The sequence below is a fragment of the Asparagus officinalis genome, chromosome 5 (genome assembly GCF_001876935.1).
Source record: "Asparagus officinalis chromosome 5, Aspof.V1, whole genome shotgun sequence".
Lineage (NCBI taxonomy): Eukaryota > Viridiplantae > Streptophyta > Magnoliopsida > Asparagales > Asparagaceae > Asparagus > Asparagus officinalis.
In genome coordinates, this window is record NC_033798.1 from 124,264,577 (window position 1) to 124,286,577 (window position 22,001).

Here is a 22,001-nt window from a genome sequence, read left to right on the forward strand (position 1 = left end):
AAATGGTTGGTTTACCAGAGGACTTTGACATGAGTACCTATTTGATGATTTTGTGTTATACATGTGTAATCACCTTAATCAGACAGAATTAATTATTTCATATCCAAATAGGAATATAATTAATTTTATTTAATAAGTTGTTTATATTTTCATATATGTTGTGTGCACAACACTATATAATATATCATATTGAGACTTATGGTCTTTCTCGTTGATTCTTATATTCGTTATTGTGTAGATGATGAGGATTAATTATTATTGTGCAGCTAACCATTGATCCTTATAGTTCTCCATAGTTTCCTCGCTTAGACCTTATATCTAACCATTTTGTGGACCTCTTTATGCAAGTAACGAAGTGTTGGGCGTAGAGTCACGCCCTCTCTTCGCGGAAGCAATATCACCCGAGAGAAAGCCCTGGCTTTTGTTTTCACAAAAGCTCAAGCCAACCTCTATATTCTCGTTTCACAAAAGAAACAAGAACATAAGTAATATATCTTAACAAAGTGAGATATACACTCTTCCAATATTAGATCTAGGTCTGAATATCGAGGAAACCAACAAGCAATAGCCAACATCCAGAAAAAAACAGTAAAGACATGAGATTTACGCGGTTCGGTAAACTTGACTATGTCCACGGGAGGGGTGAAGGGAGATTCCACTATAAGGAGAACACCGACGACTTGTACAACACACAAACTCATCCCAAAGATGAAGCTATGATTTTTTACCCAAAAGAAATTGACCTCTCTCTTGTAAAATCTCTCCAAGCTCTCTCTTTTTCTCTCCTCAAGATCTCACATTTTAGATCTGAAAAACTCTCTGCTTTTTCTCTCAAAACAAACGCCAAAACCCTTTTAAAACCCTAGGAACGAGTTCCTATTTATACCAAGAAAACATGACCCAAAACCGTAAGAAAAAAGCCCAAACCGCTCTCGTGTGAACAGTGCCGAGACATTGTTCACTGTCTCAGGTGAACAGTGTTGAGACATTGTTTACTGTTTCGCACTGTTCACATTCATAATTCACCACCTCGTACATCATTTGATAAACCTCAAATGTTGGACGAACACCAGAAGAAACACCACGAACATCACTAGAGAGATTTAAAACAACGTCAAAATCAGGCCAAACCAGCTACACCATTATATCATGGTTGCCTACGTACCCTCTGACCGAGATTAAGCTAATCGTAGTTCTGCAATTCTCTATATAGTCTCCACCTCACCCTATCACTGTCCCGAAGGGTGATGCCCTCTTGGACAGATCAACACGGGCTGATATAAAGCAAGTCCAAACAATGCTAAAACTTGCTACATGTCACCACCTTGGTCAACATGTCTACTGGATTCTCATTCGTGTGCACATTCATGAGAGAAATATCACCTTCCTATATAACATCCCGTACAAAAATGATATCTGACGTCGATATGCTTGGTACGAGCATGATAAACTTGATTCTTAGCCAAATGAATAGTACTCTGACTATCGCACCATAAGTTCGCGCTCTCCTGTTCAATCCCCAAATTGTCTAACAGACCTTACAACCACAATGATTCCTTTGTTGTGCGCAGCGGAAATTTCGGCAGAATTTCTGGTGCACAATAAGAGAGAAAGATCGATAAGAATTCTTGTTTCTCAAAGGGAACAAGAATCTGAAGCCTAATATCCCATCAAAGTGGGATATTAGCTCTTCCTCTCGTCAGCTCTAGGACTGCACGTCGAGGGATCCTAAAAACTATTACAATGGCCACAAACTCAAACAATCAATTTTTACGTGGTTCGGCAAACTGCCTACGTCCACAGGGCAAGGAGGGGGAGATCTACTATTAGAGAGTAAATACAATAGGTTTACAATCTCACAAAATAAACTCTCAAACTAACTCTCTAATCTCTCACAAAAACAACCACCAAATAGAATTTTTCTCCTCTGCACGAAGCCCAAGAAAAAAATCCACAGCCGTCTTTTTCTCTTTCTCTCCTCTGCCTCCGCACACAACAACCCTAGGAACTATACATATATATATAGCTGCAATTTGCAATCGGGTGGGCTTTGTCCACTGGACAAAACCAAAAAAACATAAGGTGAAGATCTTCATGTGATTCTCCTCACGCGTTAACCAACCGCGTGGTCCCCACTCACATGTTGGTTTGTCCCAGCACTTCACGTGCTATCGTTTCACACGTCCACATCCTTCACTCCTTCTGCTATAGCCATGTACTCGGCCTATGTAGTAGCATGTGCCACTATAGCTTATAATATCGAGCGCCAACTAACTAGAGCACCATGTATTCTGAATACATAATCAGTAGTAGATCGACGTCTGTCTAGATCTTCTGCATAATCTGAGTCCACAAACCCATCAATCTAACATGTATCTCCACCAAAGTACAGACATGTATCAGCGGTACCCTTCATGTACCTCAAGACCTATTTCACTGCTTCCTAATACGCATTTTCCAGATTCGTCATGAACCTACTGACGACACTGATCGCCTGTGAAATATCTGGACGTGTACACACCATTGCATATATTAAAATGCTAACTGCACTAGTATAAGGTACACGCTCCATGTGTGTCTTCTCTTCCATTATAGTAGGAGACTATTTACTTGAGGGCCTGAAGTGTGGAGCCAATGGAGTCATCACTGACTTAACATTTCGCATCCCAAACCTTGCGATAACCCGCTCAATATAGCCCTTTTGACTAAAAAACAATCACTGATTTGTCCGCTATCTTCTAATCTTCATACCAATTATTTTCTTAGCAGCGACCATGTTCTTCATCTCAAACTCTTTACCAAGTTGAGATTTTAGCCTATCTATCTCCACCTTGTTTCTCGAAGCAATTAGCATGCCATCCATATACAAAAGAAGATAGATATAATCACATTTATGAAGCTTCCGAATATAGACACAACAATCATAGTCGCTTCTGGAAAACCCATACTTCAGCATGAATGAGTCAAATCGCTTGTACCACTGCCGAGGAGATTGCTTCAATCCATAAAGTGACTTCCTCAAACAACATACATGATGCTCCTTATCCTCAACCTTGTAGCCCTCAGGTTGATGCATATAGATCTCTTCATCCAAGTCTCCGTGCAAGAAGGCCATTTTAACATCGAGTTGTTCTAGCTCAAGATCATCATGAGTAACAATACTCAATAGCACCCGAATAGAAGTGTGTTTTCCCACCGGAGAAAAGATCTTATTATAATCCACACCCTCTCTTTGTACAAACCCCTTAACCACTAGCCTAGCATTGTACCTTGTACCACCGAGCTCTGAAGGATTCTCCTTTCTTTTGTATACCCATTTACAACCAATAGCTATTCTCCCTATGGGCAATGGGACCACCTCCCATGTTTGGTTCTTCCGGAGAGATTCCATCTCCTCCTTCATCACAGCCAACCAACTCTCACTATCTCTCTCCCGAATAGCTTCCTTAAAGGTGATCGGCTCATCATCCTCCAACGAGAGTGCGTATTCAATCAAATTAACCTGCCTATAGTGTTTCAGGGGTTGATCAGACCCCAGCTTCAGTACCTGCTTGTATGCTCGCCTTGGTCTAGTGGGGAAGACAAACTATCATTAAGCTGTTGTTGTTGTAGTGCCTGCGTATTTTCCTGCCGAACCTCCTCATGTTCAATCTCATCATCTTCATGATCCTCCTCTTGAACATGACTAGAACCTGGTTGGTCCTTAGGTTCTATTTTAATCACCTAGGACTTTGAAGTCCTAACAATCCTAACACCATCATCCTTAGGCGCCCTAGCAATCATGGATTTCTCATCAAAGATAATATCCCTGCTGATCACAAACTTTGAATCTTTAGTACACCCAATGCGATAGCCTTTTACACCCTTTGCATACACCAAGAATATTACCTTCTTGGCCATTGCGTCAAGTTTTCCCTCATTGACGTGATAGTAGGCGGTGCACCCAAAAATTCTGAGCCTATCATAATCTGCATGCTTCCCTGACCATACCTTATAAGGTGTATCACCATCCAATATTGAATGTGGAGAACGATTCATAATGTAACAAGCTGTACCCACCACTTCTGTCCATCATTCTTTGCCTAATCCATCATATGATCGCATACTCATTATTTTCTTCTGTAATGTTCGATTCAGCCTTTCTGCAACTCCATTCTACTGTGGTGTAGATCTGACTGTCCAGTGTCTAGCAATGTCCTCCTGATCACAGAACTCCTTGAAAGCACCATCTGTATACTCTGTACCGTTATCAGATCTTAGTGTCTTTAATTTCTTCCATGTCCTGTTCTCAACCATTGTCTTTCACTTCTTGAATGTATCGAACACATCATTCTTATGTTTCAGAAAATAAATCCAAGCATACCTAAAATAATCATCTATGAATGAGACAAATATCTGGAACCACCCTTGGAAGTTATCTGAGCCGAACCACACACATCTGTGTGCACATAATCCAATATATCTCTGCTCTTATGCTTGCTTCTCTAAAACTGGACCTTATGCGCCTTTTCGTATACACAATCCTCGTAAAAAGCCATGTAAAGTTTCTTCAGATTCTTTAGCAAACCCTCTTTACTAAGCAAATCTAGACTCTTCTCTGACATGTGCCTAAACCGCCTATGCCATAACCGTGTGTGCTCACATGGATCTCCACCACTTCCATCAGTTCCAATTGTTGTATTCCCTGTCACCGTCATACCCGAGAGAGTATATAGATTACCGTGATGAATACCCTTCATCACTACTAGGGAACCTCGAACAACCTTCTTCACTCTGTTCTCTGTAATAATCTTGCAGCCACCGGAATCCAAAGCACCAACTGAGATAATATTCTTTCACAAGTCGGAAACATGCCTCAGATTCGTTAGGGTTCTGATCACTCCATCATGTATCTTGATTTTGATATCTCCTAGCCCCATCGTTTTACAAGCATGGTTGTTTCCCATCAGTACAGTTTCATCATTAATGCTTCTGTAGGTAAACCACTTCTTATTTGAGCACATATGGTAAGAGCAACCCGAATCAAGAATCCACTTCTTAGAGATATCATCAGCACCCGTGACGACATAGCTTTCCTTCTCGCTCCCTTCCTCTGAAACGTAGCTCGCCTCTTCTTTGTCTTCTCTCCTCTCAGTCTTGTTATTCTTCTTCTTTCCACCTACTCTCTTATTAGGACAATCGACCTTAAAATGACCTAGCTCACAGTATTTGAAACACGGTCTTCCCGTAAGATGTCTCGATTTTGATCTAGACTTTCCTTCCTTGCCTTTTCCTCGCTCATTGGCCCTTCCTATGACAAATAGTCCCTGAGCTTGCTCCTTGTTACCACTAGTGGTTATGTCACTAGTTGCAATTTTCTAAAGATTATCCGTCAGAAGCGCCGTTCTAGTCTCATCTATCTTTAAATTATCACCAATAAGCATCAGTATTTGAACCAGATTTTCATAGGACTTCGGTAAAGAAAGAAGTAGTAGAAGCGCTTGATCCTCATCTTCTACTGTCATATCAATTTCCTTCAAGTCCGATATGATCATATCAAACTTGTTGATGTACTCCCGGATTGATAAGCCTTACTCCATCTTGCATGTATACAATTTAGACTTTAAGTAGATCCGATTAGTTAGACTCTTCGTCATGAAGGTAATATCTAACTTTGACCACACGCCCGCAACCATTTCCTCTTCATCCATCAAGAAAGCTACATCTCTCTCAAGGCACAGGATAATTGACGCTCGTGCTTTGAGATCTAACTCTTCACAATCCTCATCTGGCATATCTTTGTGCTTCTTCTCTTTTCCTATCAAAGTCTTATGTAATTTCTGCAAAATCAATGAGTTTTTCATCTGCATCCTCCAATATCTTTGTGCTTTAAGATCTACCTCTTCACAATCCTCATCTGACATATCTTTGTTCTTTGAGATTTTTTGCATCTATATAGCACAACTTGATTTATGATACTGATCCAGTTCGGGAAATTGCGGACTTGCAATTAAGCCCTTGAGAATTGTTGCATTTTTGCAATTAGTCTTTATGGGTTTAATTGTTGGTTTATTAAATGGTTTTGCTTTTTGTTCATTATTTTTTTTCTAAAAAACTATGTTTTTCGCATGTTTCATAACACGCTGTGCTTGAATCCATCCCGCACAAACGTTGACACGCCCGTCCAGAAATGGCTCTCACTTTCTCGTCCTTTCACTCACTGACTTTTACCATTTTGTCCTCACTTGAGACCGAAAACTAAGATTACATGTGACTAATAACATGTGCGAACTAGCGGTTTAAGTACTAGATGTAGTAATATTTTATTTAAGTCGTTTTACGTATAATGATTAATGATGTTGCCAGTAATGATGCTTTAATAGTGTGGTTACTTATATTACACAGTGGCGGAGCCACATGCAGCTTGCCCTGGGCAGCTAAAATGAAAATTTATTTTTTATATGTGGTGAAGTATCTATCTCTTCATTCTACTCATCCACACAAACTGTATTGTTATGATAAAATCTAAGAATTAAGGATATAAAGATAATTTGTCTAATTATGGTTGTCTTTTAGCATAGAACTGTTACATATTTGGATGAATATGACAATGAGATGCAACTTAAAGACACTAAATTTTTTTGAGTATAAACTGAAAATGTGAAGATATAAGGGTTGCTATCAAATTACAAGCCAGTTTCTCGACAATGTTTTCCTCAAACGCAGCCTGACGGTACTCGACACAATCGCCAACATCGGTCTCCTCTACTTCGTCTTGCTCGACACAATCACTTTATTTTTCGCCCATGGTAAAAAATAATCATGGTTACGCCACTGATATGACATGTCAAAAACCCAGTTTAAAGGAAACAGAAAAAGGGAAGAAGGACAAATAAATAAATAAATAAATAAAAATTTCCCACCACCGACACTTGCTAAAAGCTTTTGAGTAATGCTCGCGTCGAGGCCGAGTGCTTTTTGTTGTTGGGGATTTTGGGAAGCAGATCCTGTCAGCTGTGGGCTTATTTAATGAGAGGTTAACTAAAATAAACACTCGCTCCTAATCCTACGGCAACGGCTTTACTAAAGTAAACCCGTTTATTACCCAGCTACCATCTCATAGTCGAAACCAAGGAACGCATGTAGCCAATTATTTTCTTACATATAACACTATGGTGAAGTTGAAATCAATTTTCTAAATATTGGATTGCTAATTAAACTGCATGCGTTGAACTAGTCTTGTAATAATAAAGGATTCAGATCCTCTCCGCTATCTAAAAGGTAGTAGAGGGATCACTACATAATCACAACCATTGATTATCTAGTTGGTGGTTGTGATTTTTTCTTTGAATGCAAATTATGAATGAGTGCGGGGGTATGATGAGTGTTAGATTTAGATTGTATCATAACCACGTATTAAGTAATCAACGATTAAGATTAAAAATAGTGGTCTCTCCACTACATTTTTGTAGTGGAGAGGATCTAAATCTATTATTGATTATCTAGTTGGTGGTTGTGATTTTTTTTTTTTTTAGTGCAAATTAGGAATAAGTGCAATACACGGGGGTATGATGAGTGTTAGATTTAGATTGTACCATAACCGCGTACTAAGTAATCAACGATTGAGATTAAAAGTAGTGGTCTCTCCACTATTTTTTTTTTTTTGTGGAGATGATCCAAATCCATAATAAAGGCACAAGAAAGTGAAAGAATGTGAGATCCGTCCCTCGTGAATGACAATTAAAAAACAATAAGGTTCTATGGGCTCTATATTATTGTGTCTTATAGTACAAGAGTAGTTCAATTTTTATAGCTGGCATTAAAATAGTAACAATAAAATATATGGCATCCTCTTAAAGTTAATAAGTGCGGGAATAGTATTTTGTAGAGGATTGATGCATAGTCTATTGAGAAAATCTACGCAAATTGGGAGGAAATTTTAATAAATAGCATGTATAACAGTAATTTCCCTTATGGCCCATGATCACTCCCTTGAAATTTAAACACAGCTTATGTGGCCGAAGCCCAATTCCCACGGCTTGTGATTAAGCCCAATTACGCAAATATTTAATATGATGATGACTAAAAATAAAGAAACTTGTTTCCATGGCGGGTGCCTAATATTTCTTCTTCCTCCTTTTTTTACCTAATAAAATGCACACGTCTCTTTCGAATTTTTGGCTCTCAAAAATAAATTTTAGAGCTCTAACAAATTCAAAAAATTTCAAACTCCCAAAGTATACTATTGTATTATCTTTGGCCGAGTTAATGGAAAGTTTTACTTTGCGCACAATTTTCATGCAAATTACTAAGAAAATAGAGAATTTCGAATGCAGGAATATGTTATCACATCAGTAAATTCCATCAAAATTCTTCTCAAAATTGTCATCTAAGCTAGCACACGATTATAAAAGAGGAATTTCGTTCTTACACAGTAAGATCCATCCTTTTCATAGATTTCTAAAATTCTATGAAAATAAACAGAAAACATTTCCTTTAGCGTGCAGGTTTATTACTCGACCAAAAACCTTGGGCCTCTCCGGCCCAAGGTTTATGATCTCTTCCACTCTAGAGAAAGCTATTGTCCTCTGTAGTCATAACAAGGGCGTCTAACCCTAGACCTTGGGCCCGAAAAGAGCCCGCTTCTACGTGGACTCTTAAGTAATGATTAGCCCATCAATGGAAAGGCAGCCCCACTTCATTAGTTGCCCTCTAGAATTTGTTTGCATAAAAGAAACAAACTTTGGTCCTTTAAGTAGATAATAAATTAATAATAGGTGTTCTCAGTGCGGTAACAAAAAGAGGGGGATTTTTTTTTTTTTTTTTTTTTTATAGGTCTTGACTTCAATTAGAAGGTTATAGAGCTAAGTAATTATAAATATTTAGTTAGGCACATAATACCAGTGACCAGGAAAGCCTCCTATTTTCATTTTCTCCTTTAATAAATACAGTAGTAAAATGACAGCTGAAGAGGGTAACGGATCAAAGTTTATGATCATTTCCACTCCATAGGAAGTTTGGTGAGGATCATTGTCGTCTACAGTCATAATAAGGACAATTTTAAAGAAAAGTCATAATAAGGACAACTGTGAGAAGGAAAACCGAGCCCAAATTCAAATAACGTGGCTTGATTTTTGTCTAAACGCAATAATACGGGTAACCGGTTGCGATGAAAACAAGGGTGACTTGCTCATACCACGGCTGATCCAGGATTTCAGTTATGAGGGGTCTTGTACAAATGAGTTGAGGGTGTTGATTGCAGCTGAATGTTGGGGAATTTTAGCCCCCGCGTATTATGATCTTCGCAATTCGGAAGCCAACCCACAATCAACAAGATATAAAACAGTCACAATCAAGAAGAAAGAACACTGAGATTTGCGTGGTTCGGTCGACCAACTTCAATCTACGTCCACGGAGTAACAATACGATAAATCCACTATGTATCAAGGAGAACTATAAGAGAAACCACTCAACTCTCGTCTATTAATCTCTCAACCACACATACACAATCAACTCTCATATTCTCTCCATAACTCACTCCTTACAATCTTTTGAACGGACAAAGATTGGGAAACCCTCTCCCAATATTGTAATCTTTTGCACGGACAAATACTACGAAACCCTCGGCTCTCGTAAAATATTCTTGAGTCAGGCTACGCCATCTGCTAACCCTAGTAGATTATAATAATATTGGTTATCTATTCTCTCCTTCACCTTGGTTTTTCCTACAACAATAGAATAATATATATATGAAAACCAAAACCCTACTCCTAACCAAACTTTCTAATTAGAATAGGATACAAACTCTTAATCATGATGAGACTTAATCTCCTAATCATGATAGATCTCTAACCCTATCTAATTCTCATAAAGTTATACAAATAATCAAAGACACGATTCCAACACTGAAGGCATAGATGGAATAAGTTTACATACAATTTACCCTCTTTAAATTCTCATAGTAATTTGAAGAAAAAAAAATCTATAAAAAAGTCCCCTCTCTCAGCATCTTCATCATTTTCTAGTAGTGTCACTTGATTGAGATCGTCACGACGTGATATGTCGATTTCTTTCCCAGTTGTGTGGAAGGTGATTAAAGTGGAATCAAAGGCAATAAGCACTTGTTATCTTTGCATCACGTCATTATTGCTGATTCTGGCTTAGGTGTACCAAGATCACAGATTCTATTTGAGCGTCTTTCACCAAATTTGATGAATTAAATCATGACAGCGCGATAACCAGTAAGGGGCTGTTTGGTTGTATGTTTTTACCATATAAAAGGATGGAAAGGGTAAAAAAGTGGGTCCCAATGTCAGCTTTAATTACTTTTAATTGTTTGTTTGTAGTTGTGAATGTTGGGCGCAGAGTCACGCCCACCGCCGCGGAAGCGATATGTCCTGAGAGAGAGCCCTGGCTTTTGTTGTCACAAAAGCACAAGTCAACCTCGATATCTGTGTTTCGCGAAGGAAACCCAGACTCAGTAGCGAAATATCTCAGCGAAGTGAGATATCCACTCTTCCTCTCATCAGCGCAAGACCGAATTTTGAGGGATCCTACAAGCAATAGCCAACAACCCAGAAAAAACAATAAATACCCGAGATTTACGTGGTTCGGCAAACTTGCCTACGTCCACGGGAGGGGTGAGGGGAGATTCCACTATGAGAAGAACACCGACGACTTGTACAATCCACAAGCTCGTCTGAAAGAAAAAAAGATCTGATTTTTACCCAAAAGAAATTAACCTCCTTTTGTAAATCTCTCAAAACCTCTCTCCTTTTATCTTCTAAAAGAACCCTCTGTTTTACCCTGCAGCCGAAAGTCCACCTCTCTGCTTTTCTTTCCCGCAGTCTTTTCTCTAATAAGCCACTGTTCCCGCACTTTGCCTCTGCGATTTTCCCCACAGCAGCCGCCTAAAGAAATTTTCCCCTTGCTGCCTTTTTCGTAGCTTTTCCCAACTCATCAAAAAACCTAGAAGCTATTCTATTTATAGGAAGAGGGGACAACCTGGACATGGGTGAACCTTACCCATTCACGTGTTTTGATTTTCCAGGCTCTTATCCATTCACGCGCCTGCAACCGCGTTCACAGTGAAAATAGTGTAAAGTGATTTCCATAAATAAAAGTAAGCAACTATTATATATCCATAAATAAAGGGGAAGGGAAACGAGCATATGTACATTTAAAATACCAAATATAACAATGAGAGTGCAAACTGAATTGATAGCCGCCATAGAAAAAATAGACGTTATATAAAACGAAAGGTCTGATATGTCATATGTGCTAGAACTTTCTGTAATTAAAAGCTTATTCAATATTTCTCCCATATAGATGTAGGGCCAGAAAGATAATGATTTTTCACTGTGCATGCATCTATAGATTTTTTTTTTCCTACATAGCATGTTTGCTAAAAGTAGCTAGTTAATAGTTGGTTTGAAGATGTGAAATATGAAATAATGTTTACAATATAAAACAAAGTAAACCTCAATTCTCCGTGAAACTTTAAAGGTTTGGTGTAATTATTAAATATACTTAATTTTACATAGAAAGGTTGATACTGCCACGTGAGTCCAGGTTTCGACCATAAAATGGATGCACAACCTATAAAGACATGTTAAAATATAAAAATATAAACCTTTAACCGACTTAACTTTAGAATTATATCTTGAATTCAGCCTTCAATATCTGCATTCCACACTTAACTCTTGCTCCCAAACCTTAATCGACTATTTAGTGCTCATCTCACAGTAAGAGATCATTTATATCTTTATCTATATCTTTAGTGCTCATCTGACAGATTAGGTTGTTAAAACTTTTATTTTTCTTTTTTACCCTCTCAAAGTTTGATAAATTCTAATTGTGTCATTATCTCTAAGTAATCTTTCATTAAATAAATATGACATCTTATTAATTATGCACTTACTCACCTTTCTAAATAACTATAATTATCAATAATATTATAACTATTAATTATTTAAATAAAATAATTTATAAAATAAGTATACACAATTATTAGTGGTAACCAATTAAATTATTATAATAATTATTTATAAATTATAATAAAATAATAATATAAGTAGAATAATATATTTCTAAATATTATTAAGAATTATACTATAATTCAATGAGTAATAAAATAAATAGAATAAATTTTGAATCACATAAATAATATAATTATTTTAATATTATTTTTAGAGTATTTTGAATCACATAAATTTTGAATCACATAAATAATTTAATATTATTTTTAGAGTATTTTCTCAAAGATTATTACATGATACTGAATTAATCTATACTTGGTAATGATTGAAAACTAACATTTTTACAAAAAAACTAATATTAATAATAGTACTATTAATTGTTAATGATAGTATAATAAAAATTTATAAAATATTTTAAGAGCATAATTAAAAAATTTAAATTAGATAAATATTTTATATTATATAGACAATATACTTATTTTAATAGTATTACTTGAACTAAAAACTATAATATTAAATAAGGTAAATTACAATAAACCCCAATGAATTTTTAGCATTTTGTAGTAAATAGACCCTATAAACTTTCAATATCACACTAAACCCCTAATAACTTTTGTAAAAAGGCCTCAATATCTTTTAGATAAATTACACCAAACACCCAATAATTTTCAAAATATATTTTTATGTCATTTTCTAGTTCTAATATATAGGGATTATTTGCAAAATTTAGAAAGTTACTAGGGGCCTTCTTTAAAATAGAAAAGTTATTAGGGATTCAGTGTAATTTTAAAAGTTCATATGAGTTGAAAGTTCATAAGGGTTTAGTGTAATTTTCCCTATTAAATAATTATAATGATAATTAACTATTACAATATGTTGCAGGTATCAAACGTAACTATCTAGGGAACATCAAGAAAAAGCTAGCAAGATTAACGTAACTTAGTTATTTTAGAGTTAAGTTAATAACTTTCAAGTTGGAGGGGCATATTGAAGAGAATTTATAGAATCGATAGTTTTATTTAAGAACAATTTTAGATTTGGGGACTTATTTAAAAAAGGTTAACACTAGGCGATTATTATAACAAAAATATTCAATTACAATAATAACACGATAATTAATTAATTAATACATTCTAAAGCAATTTTATTATACGATTTTATTTATTAAAACATAGTTTTAATATTTAATAAAAATTTCAAAACTTAAAATATGTAAGTTCACATGCAAAGCATGTACATTATACTAGTTTTTTTAAAACTTTAATGAACTATTTATATCTAAATAATTATGATATCTAGATAAAACTTTGATGCAGAGGAAAAGTATACGATTTTTCTATAGAGTGCCCATGAGCACTCTATAAGAGAGGAGAGAGATAGAGAGAAATGAATTATGCACAGAAATTAATGCAAATCAGGGGGGTCAATGGGCTATTTATTTCTCTTTATCCCTCTCCTTTCTTATAAAGTGTCCATGAGCACTCTATAGAAAACCGTACATAAAAAAGTGAACACCTTAATGTCGACTAGTCCGGTCACAGTGATGCAGATGAAACGGTAGAACACGCCTTTTGAATTTAGTACTTGATCAATTCTTCAAGTGTAGGCCCTTTTTTTTAATTATTTGAGCATTTCATTACTTGGATTAACTAATCTACAAGCAAATTAATGCATAGTTTAAGGCTTAACGAGACAAAGTGGCATTAAACTAACTCCTAATTGGATAGCCAAGCCAAGCGCAACAAGTTAGGCAAAGAGCAACAAACCTAATTGTCGTCTCCATCTATAAAATAAACGTTTTCATTGCGTTCATGCAAATTTCGTGGAAAGTATTAGAAAAATCAAGTGGAAAATTAATTGTGTTTTCAATGGTAAATTCATGCAAATTCTCAAAAAAGATTATGCTATCGTTTTTTATTAAAAAAATAAGTATCAAATATTCATAGGCTGATCAAGTTGATTCATCGATTTCGATAACTATTAAATTGAAATTTAACTAAAATAAAATCAAAGCTTAGTACATAACAATATATGCTATACTTACGTGTCACTGACTCGGTGACTATTACCGATCAATTTTGTAAAATTATCCTTTAGTACATGCACGTGAAATAAAAATTTAAAAAAAGGAAAATAATTAAGTAATAAAAATCTTAATTTGTGTGCGTTGCACTGATCAATGGTCAGAAGAGACTGGCGAAAACCCTCCATCTCGCTCCCTCTCCTTTATAAAATGATGGAGGCTGACACCATCAACTGAATCTCGAGAAGATTCCCTCATTTTTTTTACCACCGAAGGAAAAATCTAGGGTTATTCCTTTCAAAATTATATTCGAAAGAAGACAAGCGCCTTTAGTAGTCGTTGTCACTGTAATTAGGGGCTGTTTGGTTGTATGTTTTTACCATGTAAAAGAATGTAAAGTGTAAAAAAATGGGTCCCAATGTCAGCTTTCATCACTTTCAATTGTTTGTTTATAGTTGTGAAAATAGTGTAAAGTGATTTCATATGCTGATGTGGCTTGTAAAGTGATTTCATGAAAAAAAAGACATGATTTTAGGAGAAAGCTAACATTGAAGTTAGGAAAAAATAATAAAAAATAATTCCAACCAATATGATTATTTGAGTAGGGACCACTTTTTACACTTTCCAAACAAACAATTAAAGTTTCATTTTGCAAACCAAACAAGTGTTTTATGATTCCAATGGAATAAAAAACAAACAAAGAAAAGTATAAAAGTGAAATTGATGAGGTGGACAACAACTTTCCAAGTTGTGTCATAAATACACAACTTTACCAACAACAACCAAACAGCCCTTTAGTATCGGCATAGCGAGCATTGATGAACAGTAATTATAATGATATTGCATGTTGATAATATTAATATATGTATCAAGATACATATTAAATCAGATGTTATCATCTCTCGTCTCTTTATACGATTTTCTATAAAAAGTCTTAATAGAATATAGCAAGTCATTTTCCTAATTTTACACGTCATCCTCCCAAAAATCTTGGAGCTTTGAGAAAACAGAGCTGCTATTTGGCTCGCAAAAAGCAACGCGCAGCCAGCGCGCAAGAGAGAGGAACAGGGGGGTGGGCCCCCCAGCTGTGGGGCCCACCCCCCCTGTTCCTCTCTCTTGCGCGCTGGCTGCGCGTTGCTTTTTGCGAGCCAAAAAGCATTTCGCTTGAGAAAATTATACTAGAAGATAGAGGACAAAGGCAATCGATCCGACACAAATATCGATGCAAGTATCAATATCATCTACCAAAGTAGCCAAATCGTATATTGACGTGATTGTAATTGGACATCTCATAGATTACACTGATCAAAATGATAGCTGGTAGCCAAATATATTTATGCAAAGTCATCCCATATGAAATGCTTTAATCTCGCATCTTCCTATAATTTTTTTCATTTAGATTTATGTAGTATAAATTTTTTTTCTCCACCACCAAAAAAATAGTAGAGAAAGTACAATCTCATTAATTGTTCTTAATATTGTCTAGTGGGTTGTTACGACTCATTCTATATCTATCATTCATTAATTATATCCTCCTTGAATTACACAAATTGCTAATTCGCACTCAACGACAAATCTTCCACCAAATAAATCAATAAATAGTGATCTATTTATTATTGTTTTTGGTGAGGATCTTTTTCCCCCTCGGTGAGCAGATTCCCTCACTTTTTAACGAACATATATCTTACCAAGGCTCTCCACATGTGAACAGAAAATTTTAACAACTACGTGACAGTGATATGTTATACCCCCTCCCCCCCAATGGGGGTGGATAGCATCATCTTTGAGCAAGATCCCCAACCATACTGTATAAAATCGAAATATTAAACTATATCCAAAAGCATGGCTGAAATATCCGAAGTTATTACATTTTAAACTGTGTAAAAAAAAACCTCATGTCGAACGAGAAATTCTTAGGTGCTCATAGAGCACTATAAGTACCTACACCCCTGTAATAGGAGGGGGACATGTATCAACGGAGGGGAGAATGTGACATCACGATCTCCCTCTAGTGTCACATGCTCTCTTTCCATTGGAGGGGTATAGGTATTGTGACCACTCCGATGAGTAGGCAAGAATTTCTCCATGCAAACCTCCTACTTTAGTCCTCCAAATTAGAGCCCCAGTTTTTACTTCTCTCAAATTCATCCGCCAAAGAGATTGCCAGGTGTACCTAAGAATTCGGAACAGATTCCATCCACCCCAGCTCCACAGAACCGGGACGTTACGGACGCCACCCCAACCTACCCACTTACCCAAAACCCAATTTAACCCCCATCTCAAATCCACCGCCTTAGTTTCCTGCTACCCTCACCCTTAATAAAATGGCGGAATCTGATACCATCAGCTGAATCTCGAGAAGATTCCCTTATTATTTTTTTACCACCAAAGTAAAAAATCTTATAGGGGTTACTCCTTACAAAATCGTATAGAAAGAAGATAATCGCACTTAGTAGAATATAGTCAGCGTTATTGATGAACGATAATTACAATGATATTGTGGATAATATTAACATATGGATCACGATTCATGTTCAGTTAGAATGTTAGATATTATCATCTCTCATCTCTTTACATGCATTTCCATACAAAGTCTTATATTAGATTGTTTATAGCAAGCTATATGTATAAATTTTTCTTTCTTCTAATTTCGTGCGCCCCCCTCTGAAAAATCATTGATCTTTGAGAAAATAATTATACTAGAAGATAGAGGACGAAGACAACCGATCCAACACAAATGTCAATGCAAGTATCATCTACTCATATATCGATGTGGTCGCAATTGGACATCACGTAGATCATAATGATCGAACTAATAGCAGACAGCCAACCATATGCAGATTCATCCCATATGAAAACGTTTTTATCTCATATATCTTCCTATTAAATTCCCTATTAGATTTACGTAGTGCTAAAAAGAGATCCTCTCCGCTGTCAGAAAAATAGTATAAAGAGCACCATCTTACTAAAGGTCGTCGATCTGTACGCATTGCTAATTTGCACTCAGAGACGAATCGTCCGCCAAATAGATCCATAACTACTAATTAGATAGCGATCCCTTTATTATCGTTTTTGGCGATCGATGATCTTCTTTTCCCATTCCTCAGCGAGTAGACGACCATCTTACTTTTTGAGGAATGCGTATCTCATTAGAACTCCCAGCGACCGCTAGGGGAGCGGTGAGATGACCAGGTTGCCCTCCTGTTTCGTCCGTGAAACCCCCCACTAAAGAGGTTGCCGGTTGAACCCAACATCCAATAACAATCGACCACGGGTTCCCTTCACCCCGCCTCCCCGCCTCCACAAAACCGGGACGTCACGGACTCCACCCCAACCTACCCGCTCACCCAAAACGAAATATAACCCCGTCTCAGATCCGCCCCTATAAAACTCCCACCGCGACCTCAGCCAAAAATCCACCACACCCCTTCACGAAAAACGCCGAGCTCCTCCTCTCCAACGCGCACGCGCTCTCTGTGTCCTCTCCCCTACTCCCTCCAACAATGGGCGGTTGGGCCATCGCTGTCCACGGTGGCGCCGGTGTCGATCCCAACCTCCCGGAGCGCGTGCAAGAGTCGGCCAAGGAACTACTAACCCGATGCCTGAACATCGGCGTCGAAGCCCTCAACAAGATCGACGTCGTCCGAGCTGGTCGTCAGGAGTTGGAAGAGCGATCGCCGCTGTTTCAATTCCGGGCAGAGGGATCGGCCTTATCCGAGAAGTGGGACGGTGGAGATGGAGGCGAGCAATAAATGGACGGCAGGGGGCGAAGGTGTGGGGCCGTGTCGGGGGTGACGACGGTGAAGAACCCGGTGTCGTTGGCCAGGCTGGTGATGGAGAAGTCGCCGCATTGTTATCTAGGGTTTGAGGGGGCTGAGGAGTTTGCGAGGGAGCAGGTAGTGTTTATTAATTAATTCTTCTCCCTTTTATTTTTCCATTTTTTTTTTCCAGTTAGGTTTTAATTAATGACTTGCTTTTGAATATTATCTTCTGCATAATAATATTAAGTAAAATCCCGTGTGTTCTGATAAAGTTTGTGCTCCTTATTTGTAAGATGGTTTCGATTCCCGTAGATTATCTATCTTTTTATCTTCTTGGGTATTGAGGATTTTCTTCGCCGTATCTTTTTGTTTGGGATTTTTTCCCCCCAGAAACTAAAATGAAGAAACACTAATTGATCCGTAAATTTGCAAATACCACCTTTGCATGTTAAGGGCTTTTTTTTAATTTCCATAGATTATCTTCCTTTTTTTTAATCTTCTTTGATATTAAAGTTTTTTTTTTTTGCCATATTCTTTTTGGTTTAGAAAATTTTCAGAAATTGAAATGAAGAAACACTACTAGATCCGTAAATTTTGCGAATGCTACTCTCCGCACGTTAAGACCTATGGTAACAATTAGTTTAATATTTAACTATTTTAGTTTAATTTGTAAAAAGTTGTTTATGAAATTATATTTTCCTAGGCTAAAAATAGCACAATCTCAGGGGGTGAGCTGAGCTGAGCTGAGTGCATCACAATTAATTAATTATTATAAAGATCACGTGCTTTAGTGGTAGAATCAGCTGTCCGTATATGTTTTAGAATCTCCGTGATTCCTGTTTTGGACCGTTTCCAAATCAATAAAGTTAAAAGACGTGGCAACTGAATGACCGTTCGAGTTTTAGGACGAAGACTTTCTATCAGTACTTGTCGCTTTGTTTCCTCTCCTTTGTTGGATCCGGATCCTCTCCTAATAAAATAAAAAGTTACTGATATATTTTTTTTTACTTTCATCATGACTTTTTATTTTTTCACACATTCTTGTGGGCCCTTCCTTCCAACTCTTCACAATTCTTCATTAGAAAATATTAGGATGAGGAGAGGATCCCAATTTCTCCTTTGTTACCCCTACAACTTACCATGCCTAGTATTTATATATTATCTAGCATTTATAGATTCTGAGTTGTTTAATTGGATAAATTAATACCCTATATTATACAAATAAAAAAACTATTAGGTACCTTTTGGTAAAAGGTTAAGTGAGAGGTTAAAGAGACTTAACACATTCTTAATCCGTCAAACATAAAAAATCTATATAAGGATTAAAGTGAGTTAACCCTCTATAATTTGACAAACATAAAAAAATATAGCTCTCTAGGGATTAAAATGAGTTAACTCCTCAAAATAAAGGGTTTACTAATACTTCTATTTAGAATGATTAAGAGTTAACCCTTCTAATTATAAAGAAAATTAACAAAATTATTGTTATTCCCAAATACTAAAACTGATCACAATTGCGAAAATAAAAATTATTTAACGGGTTAATAATTTAGTCCTTCAGATTATCGAATGAGCTAAATACATTAATCATTCTTTTTAACCCATCTTCCTTAACCATTTGCCAAATAGGGCCTTAAGGATATATACGTGTGGGCGTGCTCGCTAAGTGAGTGAAACTAATATGGTATCTCTGGTTAAGTGAACATCATATCTTTTCTTTTCTTTTTTTTCAACTCCCAAAAAGGTCAAGGTGTGAAAGTCCTCAATCTATGATGTAATAGTCTCATATTAAGCTGTTATTAAATATTCCTTGTTTGTCCAGGTACTAACATGATATTTTGAAAATTTTTAGTATGACTGGAATAATATTAAGAGTAAGAAAGCGAAAAGTAACTGAAAGTTTTAGGCATTTAAGCGTCAATTACCATGGAACATATATGAAAAGGCCTCAACCGCACTTTGGAACATTAGAGAATGAGAGAAGCATATAAAGCTAATCTAAAGCAAATAAGAATAAACTTGCTCAAAGCACGTTACATGTGCCCAAATTACTGTAGCTACCATCAATCACGGTGAGTGAAAAAAGTTAGTGATGAATGTTCCTTAATGAGAAGAACATTGACATGGTAGTTTTATCCGAAACCCGTTAAAAGTTACAAACAGAGTTTTGTGAAATTGAGCGGAATATATAATGCATTTCTAAGGTAGAAAAGCAGACCAAACAAAAAATTGGGCCGAATATGTAATGTGGACCCTTGGCAGATTCCCTATTTTTTATTCTTTTATTTGTTGAGAACTAGTCCTCTTTGTCGAGCACTGGTCCTCGCCTCCGTGCACACAAACAGAGATGAATATTAATCCAAACATTGACGCCAGTGAATGGCCCATTTTTGGTAAATATCATGGCTCACATTATTATACACAATGTTTCATTCTGATAGGAATCTGACCCCCCAAAGTTACACTGGGGCAGAGAGTTTTGTTTATTTAAAATAAATAAATAAATCCAGTGTGAGTCTTTATAAAAATCCATCCATACACTTGAGAACATTGATACAATGTTCTGATTACATTGATATATGATTGCGCTGATTTTACAGCTGTTTTCATTGATTTTATAGCGAGTTCTGTATAGGACTTTTTTTTTCCGTACATGTTTGTCACAGAGATTCCGAAATGTCTCGGAGTGAAGACAGCATCCTAATTCATTACCGCCACTCCCTCTGTGTGGCTTCAACTTGAGGACGGATTCCTCCGGATTCGCTGCGCCCAAACAAAAGGGAACAATAAAGACAAAATAATTGGTCCTTGAGCCTTTTTTTGTTTGTTTGTTTTCTGTTTTTTTTTTCCGCCCTTCATTTCCTCCCCCCAAGTGGTCTTGAATGTCGACAACATTATTAATTTGGCTTTGTCAGGGTGTTGAGATTGTCGACAATGACTACTTCATCACCGAGGAAAATATCGGCATGTTGAAGCTAGCCAAAGAAGCAAACACCATCATGGTAATAGCCTCGTTCTTTGATTACTGGAATTATACTTCAGTTAGCGTTACTCATTAATATAAGTTCATGCACGGCACAGTTCGACTACAGAATCCCACTCCCAGGAGCAGAAACATGCAGCCTAACCGCCGGATCAGTGAATCAACACCACCGTGACCACATGAACGGGCCTTTCCGTCACCATGCTACGCCCCCGAGACGGTGCGGCTGCTCGTGTCGACAGCGCGGCCGGCTTCTGCGCCTCCGCCGACGCGACCGGCGGTGATGAACAAGATTGGCGGCCGCATCAGGCGACTCTGCGTTAATCGGGCGGGGACGTAACGCGTCAACCGATCTGCGCGTGGCGTGCGACGGCGAGGGGGAGCGATCGGCGGAGCACGCTGGCGAAGGACGTGGCCGGCGCTGATGGAGTACAGGGTTTGGGGCTGCAGGAGCGGCGTGAGGTTCGCGTGAGGGAGGGCTGACGATGGGGCAAGGCGCGGGACTGATTGCAGGATGTCAAGGATGGGGAGAGTGGCCTTGTGGGCTTCAACACTTAATGCGATGTTAGAGGGTTTGCTACCGCAGAAATGGCGATATATGACGTGGGCCATGTGGGAGTAGTAGCGTGAATGAAAGCAGGGTGATAGGCCGTTTTTGATGAGTGGTGGGTGGGGGGGGGGTGGGGGGGGGTTGCTGAATGAATTAGTAGCTCGGGGTCTTTCCATGTTTGAATAAAAGTGCATGAAACGGCAAAAATGGTGATGTCGCTTAGAAAATTGGCTTTATCATGCCACATTTTGATTCTTTTTTCCCCCTGAATTTGGAAGCGGAACCGATATTTCTAAATTCAAACAGAACTTAGGTTACTCTCCTGATCTGTACTATGAGCATGGGATACCGCTATCTCAATAAGTGAAAACAAATTAAGATTTTCAGTTTCTAACCCCATGTACAGAGGCTGATACAAACAAAAAGCAAAGGAATCTTTATTCACACCATCGAGCTACACATCAATCTCTGTCTTTCCAATTATTTAAATTTGTTTGAGCATCTTAGTCCGCAAAAGGATTTTCTTATTTTTTTTGTCAGAATAGGCGTAAATCGAAAAATAAAGGAGAAAGGCTATGTGCATATGTAGGATGTACGTAGAGGGAGCGCAACGCTCAGCAAACGGCAACAAAGATGATACATATTATCATATTATATAGATAAGCAGATTAAAGAAGAGGCTTCTCAAGACAATGGGTCTTGCCAACACGTAAAAGGTAACAACAAG

General features: G+C 37.4%; 1 protein-coding gene across 1 annotated transcript; it reads left to right on the forward strand.

Annotated features, from left to right (window-relative positions):
• LOC109842553 (probable isoaspartyl peptidase/L-asparaginase 2) lies at positions 17,383 to 21,637 on the forward strand. The gene is given in 6 exon segments (XM_020411417.1): positions 17,383 to 17,696; positions 17,698 to 17,730; positions 17,733 to 17,876; positions 20,657 to 20,743; positions 20,823 to 20,944; positions 21,553 to 21,637. Coding segments are annotated over 6 exon segments (684 nt in total). The 5' UTR covers positions 17,383 to 17,483.